At 39.9% G+C, this 9805-nt stretch overlaps 1 protein-coding gene across 1 annotated transcript; it reads right to left on the bottom strand.

The window, feature by feature from the left end:
• Positions 1-850: 850 nt before the first annotated feature.
• On the bottom strand, positions 851-9603 carry LOC106908101 (arfaptin-1-like). The gene is made up of 8 exons (XM_014974080.2): positions 9382-9603; positions 7392-7510; positions 6361-6466; positions 5750-5868; positions 5457-5678; positions 4757-4914; positions 4497-4671; positions 851-3633 (listed from the first exon to the last, which is right to left on the bottom strand). Exons 2-8 carry the CDS (start codon positions 7497-7499, stop codon positions 3478-3480), a joined length of 1044 nt encoding a protein of 347 aa, XP_014829566.2. The 5' UTR covers positions 7500-7510; positions 9382-9603; the 3' UTR covers positions 851-3477.
• Positions 9604-9805: the final 202 nt, after the last annotated feature.

Genomic DNA, 9805 nt, shown 5'->3' with positions numbered 1-9805 from the left:
CAAACACCTTCATGTTTTCTTCACAGAGCAGTCTCCAGACTTTAAAAGTGAAAGAAGAAGATGATGAAAGTGAAATCCAAAATATGCTACTGGAAAGTACCTAAAAACCAATCAGTTGAACAAATCATGTTGAAATAACATAAAACCCAACAGAAAGGTGTCGTCAGTAGTTTGTTGGCGTATTTTACAGGCTAAACACACAGCTTTCTATCAATAATAGCCAAGAAACTTAAACATTTTCTAGACTTTAACCTCTGTGAACCTTTCTAGATAAGGGTTGTCATGATAATTTGTTTGATGCGAGTAGCTGAAATGCTGACGCATCCTCACTCCGACAGAGAAATCCCAGGAAACCACCAACCCTGCTGTTGATGCAGGAAAACAATCCAGAACTTTACCAGGATGAGAAAAATCCCAAAGAGTAAACAGCCAAGAAATAATTAAACTTATACAAGTCAAAGAAACTGAGGAAATAATGCTGCATTAAGAACTTACTGTGTGTTTTAATAAGCAAATTTGAAGAAAAGTTAAAAAGTTTTCACCCTTTGCTCAAAGAATGTTGATTTGTTTTAATTAATATCCAGCAAATTATAAAACTTTTCACTTAGTTTTATGAAAATTATGTCATTTTGCTTCATAATGAACTTTTATTATGAGTTTAGGTCACAAAAAAGAAAGAAACCAATCCCACTTCAATTTAAAGTTAATACTGAAACAAGAATATAAACTGATTAAGTCAAACATCAAAGTAATAGTTTGGGAGTCACAAAATAAAGAATTTATTACCTGAAAATATAACTGTTTAAATCTGGAAGGTTTCCTGTCATATTCTAAAATTAAGACAAATCTCTCCCATAAAGGTGTCATTTATTCAAGGCAGCTGTTACATATTGGCAGCTTAAGCATAAATAAAGTCAGGACTTTATTGCACACAAGGATCCACAGCTTCTGCATAGTTTGTCTTACTTTCGAGGTGAAGGACAGAAAAAAAGAAATACATTCAGAAACAAGAGCAAACATAACAGAAAAGTCATAAGAAACGTGTAAACCACATAAAAGTTTGACATTAGGAAACAACATAACTCACTAAATCTTCTCCAACATAAATCAATAATTTTGTCATAAAAAGAAAAGACATTTTGGTCCATATTTGCTCCCAACTTAAAGATTTGGTGCTGAAGAAAATCTCAGACCAAGACTCTGAAATCTTCTAATGAAACAAATACTTTACTTGTTCACTCCAACAATCACATCCTGGAAATAAACTGGGATTTTACGTTGGAGTACAGATTAAACTGAACAAAGTGCTGAAAGCTGGGAATGATCTGGAATGTCAGAAATTAAGAAAAAGCTGGAAACTGAATGAAGACCAAGCTGCACAAAAACATTAAAACATGGTCAGTCTTTGCAGAGTCTTGGTGGAGTTTTTGTGTGGATTATAAGAAAATACTAAGGATTCATTAGATCCAGAACGGTTCTAAACATGGAGAAAATGTTCTGCAGATCAGTTTGATGTTCTGGAATCAGACCTGGATTGTCCAGATGGACTTCTGGGAGTAAATCCAGCTTAAATCCAGGTTTTTGGTGTGATGCAGCTGACCATTAGAGATACTATTGGAGATTGCGTTTTGGGGACATAATTATGTTTTATGGAGCGTTCCACAAGGGTTTTAACATGGGCAAACCTTTCCTAGGAGGTTTGATTTTCTAGAATGTGAGGCTTCATTTTGGATATGAAAGCACAGTTGCCTTGTTTCCATTGAGCGGTACGGTACGGACTGGTTTGGCACCCAAACCATTGACGTTACGTCATACTAGAGTGACGACTATCTGTTGTCTTTGTCCCAATCAGCAACGTTGTTTTTGTCCTTCAATCAACGGACCATGTTGTGTGTCGCCAGCAGCTTCACCCAAACCGAACCCTTGACCCGATGACCTCCAACTGAAGGAGGAGCAGAACGGTGCGGTTTGGGTCGGTTGTATCTGCCACAAACAAAGCAACACGGTTTGGTGAGAACTGAAGGCATCGCAGCATCCACATCGTCTAAAGGTTTCCAAGTTTGCAGCGATCCGGCTACGTTTCTCATGAATCATTGAAAACATAGCAGGGTCTCCATTCAGTGAAGGCATCTTTAACCACCACTAAGGAGAGATAAAGTATAAACTTTCCCATATTTAGTTAGTTGGTGTTATACAGACTGTTACTAGAGAGAAAAATGTTACTGAATTATCTTGAAAACGGCTCAACCTGCTGTTAACACAAAACTACAAAGAGTTGAACATCATCAGCATATGGTGATCTTCTGTTTCCCTTTTTGGTTTGTAGAAAATAAGTTGTGTTAGTTTATTATTAAACCTGGTAAATAAGGATAAGATAAATCACAAAGTCTCATGCTATTGGAATTAAAGTTGTGCTTGAAGAGTCGCACCAAATAAACATAAAAATGAAACGTCACTTGAAGGAAACAGTTTTCATCCCACCATCTTTAGCAAACATAAATATTTAGCTCAAGATTAAACCATCATTGGAAAATTTCCAGCAACATTTAATTTAGCTGATAGAAGAAGAAAGAGATTAAAGAATTTCAGATTTTTCTGTTATGCGACCAACAGAACAGCTAACTGGATGTTAATCACATCAAACACAAAGCTAAACTTTAACAAAGAAGAAGACGTCATCATCAACATGAATACAAAATACATTTTAATCTTTGGTCCACCAAAACGAGTGCTACCAAGACTCGGGTTCAAAATAAACCTCAGCATCTGAGTTATGGCTCGATCCAAACTACTGGTCGCTGTAAAGCTGGTAAAGGTTTTAAATCTGAATCTGTGAACAAGCCAGACCTTCATTTCCTCAGCTGTCTGGAGTCAGAATGGAGGTTTGTTAATATTTTACTGAATCTTTGTAAACCTTGAACTTCTCATCTGAATTTGGGTTCGGCTCTTGAAAATGATTTTCCTGAGGTGAATAAAGGAAATGTATTAAAAAAGATGTTTCCCAGCTTGTAAAGTCGGAGAGCTGCCTGAGTGTTTAGTTTTCTAATAAAGGAAATGCAAACAGAGGTGTGCGGTTTTAGTCGGCTGAGGACTGAGATCCCTAATCCACTCTGAAGTTGTTTTCCAGCCGTGGCGTTCAGGCACCTTTTGTGACTCTCTGACTGCAGCGGCAGCAGATTTTCAGAGTTCAAAGAGAAGCTTAGCGCCTCTCAGAGGATTTAACGGATTTACAGAACAACGCCTTGAATCCAGGCCGAGGAAACAAAGAGGGTCTGTTGGTTTCTTCCAATTAAATATGTGATTCAAAAACGGAAAATTTAATTTTTAAACAAAAATATTTTCAGAACAACTTCATATCAAACCCAAATGTCCCTTTTATCACCCAAAATAAATTACTGTCCTTCTAACTCCCAGCATAAAGCGAACAGAAACCTTTCAAACGCATCTTAAAGTCTCTCAAACTGATCCTGATGCTTGTCAGCTCTCCTCCAGCCAGGAGGGGGCGTCAGCGCTGGCGACGTTTAGGTGTTCGACGGCCTGCTGCATGTTTTTCTCCAGGAAACTGTGACATGACAAGCAGTGAGCAGCGACGGCGCTGTGGAGCAGCCACAGCTGGTTGTGGAGGACTTTCACCTGCAGACAGAGAGCGAAGCCACGGTTAATCAGCTGCTGTTCTGTCTTTAAAGGGATCCCATTATGAAAAATGTGCACGTTTTTGTGCTTATATTTTCCACTCCGCCCGTCACCTAGCAACCCAAGGTGAGCTCCAGCACGTTTGGACAGCTGGTGTCACCACTGTACAATGGCTGCTGGAAAAGACAAGTGTTTTGTTGTTGACTTACCATCTAGAAACCACTTCCTGCATTCCTGTTGGTTGTGCAGCAGGCTCTACTAATGTTTTTCAAAGCTGTATGGTTTTATACTTGCTTATTTGTTTGTAGCCATTTTCACGTGTGAGTGTAAATGTTGAGTTTATGTGGCCAGCAGCAGCTTATTTGGATTTAAAGTGACAGAGCACTAAAACAGCTCATTCTGCTCAACACAGGCAGAACTGAGCAGAATAAAATCTCTTCTAAAAAATTATATTGTGCAAAACAAAGTAACTAACAGAGAAATATTGAGATGCTGTCTGAATGGGAAACTGCTTTTAGAAAAAGATGGAAACGTGTTCTTGAATATTTCAAAATGAAAAGACCAATAATGTGAACCCAAATGATGCATATCTTTCAGTTTATATATAAATTGGTTAATTTTCTCATATAATTGCTGTAATTTATGTGCATGCCTCCTGTTTTTTGTTTTCTGTGCTGTATAAGTTTTGTTCTTTTTTCTGATCTATATAAATTTTCAAAATATCTAATAAACATAATATTTTAAAAAAGTAACGAACAGGTTTTATACAGCCTGTTCAAGGAAACATAATGGGTCACCTCTAAAGCTGTGGGTTGTTGGTTGTGTAACTTGTCTCATAAACAGAACCTGGCGCTCCGTCTCACCCTGTTCTCCTCCAGCAGCTTGACTTTGACGGACAGATCGTCCCGGACCTTCTCGTACCGCTCCCTCTGGCCCTGGAAGGTTTTCTGGGCCTGCTCCAGCTTAGGCAGGGTGATGGCGTCCCGTGGGCCCATGTTCAGCTCCTCCAGGTCCACTCGGTACGCATCGTACTCGATCCTGGACACCACAGGGGTAAACAGGAAGACCTGTTACCAGAGTACAGCGCCCTCTGCAGCTCTGTGGAGGTATGCGCTCCACCCACCTGGCAGCCTCGTACTGCTTGGCGTTGATCATGGTGTCCTCGATGGTTTTGTTCACCAGAGTGTTCATGTCGGAGGTGAAGGCGTTGATGGCCGACTGCAGGGTCTCTGTGCTCTTCGACAGAAACTTTTGAGCCTCAGCGTTCATGTCGAACTCCACCTGCGGCCACGTTAGGATGATACGACGTGTAAACAAACAAGTCTGACATATTGCAGAGCATTCACCACACCAGGGTCGAACCAGGCTGTAATTTAACTCTATTGTTTGTTTCGGTTGAAGCGAACTCTGGTGCGGTTTCAGTTCATCTGTGAACGCCAAGCAGACCAGAGATCGCTCTAAAAGCAGGAAGCAGACTACAGCGCATGGCATTCTGGGTAAATACAACCAACCAAACATGAGTCTAACGCTAGTGGGAGAAATGATTCGGTGTCTTTTATCAAAGTCAAAAGAGAAATCCTACAACTGCTAACGTCAGACTCTAGTCCACTTTTGTTTACATTTCGTGAAGAAGGAAGTTTCGCTCAGTAGCATCAACGTTTTTGAAGGTTGATGGAAATGGAAAAATTCAAAAAAAGACTTTGTTTGCTTGAGGTGGTTTGCCCACCAATACAGGTTGATTTTCCGTTTTTACACATTTCAAACAGTTGAACAGAAACTAGCCAGTGTTTCCTTCTGTAGTCGTGGATTTCCTCTGGACTCACGTGGAGGTTCTTGGTTTTGAAGCTGAGCTCGGTGAAGGCGTCGGCCATCGCCTTCTGGGTGACGGAGAACTGGGCGAACTGACTGGCCAGCGTCTGAGCCAGCTTGGTCATGTGGTCGTAGCGCTGCCGGTCGTCTCTGAGCAGCTCCAGGCGCGGCTCCAGGTCCAGGTCCACCGTCCGGGAGCCGCGGCCCATCCGCTCGGCCAGAGCCTGCCGGGTGCACTGCGGCGGCAGAGACAGCACCGTCAGATCCGGCAGCCGTGAGAGAAGCTGCTGGGTTAGGCTCCGCCCACCTTGTATTTGCTGATGCTCCACTTGCGGACTCGCTCCAGCTTCTCGCTGGCCAGGTTCTTGTTGCCGGCTTCGATGACCACAGGTCCACCGTTTGGTTTCTGGGGGACGACCGTCACCTCTGGAGACAGAGGAGAAATCAGCCTTACTTTTTATTCAACTTTTATAAAATATGTTCCTTTTATTTCTACATATTTTTAAAAAATTCTTATGTCATGACAGTGCCTGTCACAGTAAACATTAAATCAATTAATCGGATGATAAATTCAAACAATTACTGAATCAATATTTGTATTTGCATACAGGCTGGCAAGATAAATTTTGCTGGACAATAAATTGCCCCAGAAGTTGTTGCAATAAACGACAATGTTGTTCTGAGACCATTTTCCAGCAATATCCTGGTAATAGTATAATAATGCTAAGACACATTATCAAAACTTTAAATTCTAATGAACACTGAGCACTGGAAGACATTTTTAATATCCAAAATAAATAAACAAAAACTAAAGTCTCTGTAAACAAAACTGTCCTTCTAGAAAGGACTAGATGAAACCAAAACACCAGACTGAAAACTTTTCATCTAGTTTTTGGCAGAAAGAAAAAAAACAGTAACCTTTATCTTTGCTTTCGTCCGTTTCCATGGCGACCTCTGCTGCTGCGGCCGTCGTCGAACTGTCAGCCGCGTCTTCACCTGTGTGGTTGGAGTTGCTGTTTGTTTCCTGCAGAGAGAGAAAGCAACATATTCACACATTAAACTGTCATTTAGTCCTGCTACAAACTAAGTTCACCACATTTTATGGGATTTCTGAGGCAAAAAACAACAAAAAGTGGAACATTATTCTGAAGTATTCAAGTTTATTTAATAAACATTAAACTATGTTACATGTTAAAAACAGAACAACCAGCCAACACACTGAATTACTGAGGATTAACAAGAAAAACATGAAAACTAATTGTGTAAAGGAAAAGGAAGGAGATGTCAAAAAAATTAAACAACCATTTTCAGCTGTAATAAATCCTCATTTCTTCACTGTTTTAGTCCTCAACAGTCACCTGAAGGCTTCCCACTGTCTGTGTGACCTTTACGACCCGGGGGCTGCCATGACCCTCATCCATATTAGATGAAGCTAAGTTAGCAGTTAGCTTCCCTTCAATTAGCTGAATGTTGTTACTGTTACTCAGTTTGTTAAAACTAAAATAACGAAGCCAAAATTAAACAAAAAACAGAATATTTTTTATCTCTAACCTCTAATTTCAAACTGTTTCTGAATGCATCACGGCCCCAGCAGTAAGAAGTTCAAGGGTCATGAAGCTAACCAATCGAGTTAGCCCGGATCAAAACCCATCAGGGCTGCCATACTGGATATTACTCCCTGCTGCTTTCAGCTTGGGGTCAGGGAGGTCAGAGGTCACAGGAACAGCCATTTGACACAGATGTTGGTGCGTTAGATTCTGCAGCAGAAACGCAGCAGGGCGAGGTCGGTCCTCACAGCAGCAGAAAGACTCAGCGCTGCTGCGTCGCATTAAGGAGGAACGCGTGATGACGCAGCCCTGATGCGCGCCTCAGCAAAGGTCACATCAAACTCCGTTCCCTGGAAACGGACTTCAGTCGCTCCGTCTCATTGGTCCAGACTCTGGTCTCACCTTTAAGTCCACATCGTCGTGACGTCTGTCCTCTGGAGGAGTTTCTTCTTCCTCTGTGGTGTTGGACGCGGCAGCGACGTCTCCGTTCTCCTCCGATGCCTGCATCATCTTCTTAAAGTCTAAAGAGAAAAAGTTCAAAGTTTAAAACTTTTAATTAAAGGTCTGTTACTTTCTGCCTTCTCTGTAAACGACTTAAATTTAATATCATCTGTTTAAAAACAAGATTTATTTGTAAGTTGAGATGAGATCAGAGTTCTGACCATTTCACTGCTTTCAGGCATCAGGAGTAACTTCAACCAGCTTTAATTTATAATCTGTAACTCATTTATTTACCAAATAAAGATTAGAGTGTGTGACAATAAATGGGAATTAACTGAAGCATAAGTTTTGCTTCAAGAACAATTTGTTTTGGTTTGTTTTTAGATTATATTTTGATCAAGTCAATAAACCGACTCATGACTCATTCAGATATAAATTATTTACCTCATTTCTGAGTCCAATCCTCATTAATTTCTCTCAAACATCATGTTATACGTCTCCCTCTGGTGGCCTAAAAGCAAATTACATCCACATCTACATCCATTAAACCGTCCAATGCTGGTAAACGCTGTGAGTCAGCGGCGGCCAGCAACCCCTGCAGTTATGATGGGTTAAAACCTGCTTTCATCAACAGGACGGACCTGAGGTAACGTCTGCACCAGGGAGTCCAACATGTGGTGCAGGGGCCATTTGTGGCCCTCGGACTGACTTACAGCGGACATTTTCTAACAAACACAATATTCTTTTTCTTAAAAAAACAGAAAAAACAACACATTTATCCAGAGACTTTTACTGAAAATCCGACTTTTGCTTCATTCAAATCAACTTTTATAGAATTTTTGTTAAACTTGGCTAAATATAACGAGCGTTTTAAAAGAAAGTGACCCAAATCCTGCTTTTATAACAAAATAAATTAGCTCAGTTGAACCTGAAATATGAAAACTGAATGCCTTTCTTTTAACACACCAAATATTAAAATTCGTTTGTAAATTTTGGACCTGTGATGAATGACATTCCTTTTCTACAAAAAGAAAAACAAAAATCAGACTACTTTATTTGCTTAGTTTAAATTTTATTTCTTCGGCCCATAAATGCTTTAAACTCGATGATTCTGGCCCACGTCTGCACCTTCCTGTCACTGCTAATAAAAACCTTATATAGGCTGAGTACAAAGTGCACAGATGTCATCTTTTATAACTCATAACGCTGACCTTTGACCTACATACTATCCCGATGGATCACATCTATTGTTATTGAGCAACTGTGTGTTGAGACATTAGGTTGCAGCATAAAACCATGACAGGAACAAACTGAGCCCTGCAGGTATTTTATCTACTTCTGTTTATGATAAGGAAGATGTTTGCTACTTCCTCTCAGAGCGTTTGTTTGTTTATTAAAAGATGACACTTTAAAACCAGAACATGCAGAGCAACAGGTTACTACATAATGAGCATTACGCAGAGGTCCTGAATCAGCCCTTCATTTCCTTATATTGACCTTCAATCACCCAGACTTCCTTGTAACAATCTATAAAATAATCTCCAGTATTTTTAAGGTTTTTGGCAACTTTTTACAATAATTTTGCAACATTTAAGCTCCACACAGACTCACAAAGATTATCTTTACACAAATCTCCTAAATGTACCTCACAAGACTCAGCAAGACAGGCAGAAACAAGATTTAAAGACACTAAAAACTTTGCATGCATATTTGAATGAAGCATAAAAACAGTTTGAGTGCAGTTTCCATGATGGGTGTGTTCGTTTCAAAGATTCTCTCAACTTTACTTCCCCACAAACTTTAATTCACAAATTCACAGAAAACTGAGCTTTAGCAGCGGTAGGTCGACCGTTATGACCGTTAACAAAAGAAATCCTCTTTGTGACATTAACAAAACCACAACCAAACAGGCGACAACACACCTACGAGCTTTTTTTTCCTTTTTTTTTACCTGTTAAAAAAAGCGACTCCTCCTTATTTTCGTCCTCTTGTCTTCAACTTTCTATGTGTCGGGTTATTCCTGCGTCTTTGTTAACTTTTTATTTTGGAAAATTATAATAGAGTTGATCTAAAAAGTTAGCGTTAAGACTAAAAGTAGCGAAAAAAGCGACCAACACATCTCCCGGAAGTGTCTTCTGAAAGGATTGTTTGTTGGAGGAAGTGTTCGGTTTATGCTCCTGGGCTCACCTGAGGGGCGGTGACGTGCGCAGGTCACAAGCGGTGCGTTTGGTTTTCGTCTTCTTCTTTTTTTTTCTTCAAAACACTTCATTTGTATTTTCTTACAAAGACAAATTAAAAGACAAACTGAGATCAGCACGAAATTAAACAATAGTTTACAAACAAACAGTAGCAAATGAAATTATTAATAAAAAATA

The sequence above is a fragment of the Poecilia mexicana genome, unplaced genomic scaffold (assembly GCF_051168715.1).
Source record: "Poecilia mexicana isolate PSO_F unplaced genomic scaffold, ASM5116871v1 scaffold_18, whole genome shotgun sequence".
Taxonomy (NCBI): Eukaryota; Metazoa; Chordata; class Actinopteri; order Cyprinodontiformes; family Poeciliidae; genus Poecilia; species Poecilia mexicana.
The sequence above is the reverse complement of the archived record's forward strand: the minus strand, read 5'-3'. Positions and strand labels throughout refer to the sequence as shown.

Excerpts from the sequence above, each read along its gene's own strand:
- LOC106908101 (XM_014974080.2), bottom strand. The coding sequence starts at position 7,499 with ATGATGCAGGCATCGGAGGAGAACGGAGACGTCGCTGCCGCGTCCAAC. Across the intron at positions 5,679-5,749 it reads GGAGCATCAGCAAATACAAG|TGCACCCGGCAGGCTCTGGC; the intron begins GTGGGCGGAGCC and ends CTGCCGCCGCAG. Across the intron at positions 4,672-4,756 it reads AAGCAGTACGAGGCTGCCAG|GATCGAGTACGATGCGTACC; the intron begins GTGGGTGGAGCG and ends TGTGGTGTCCAG.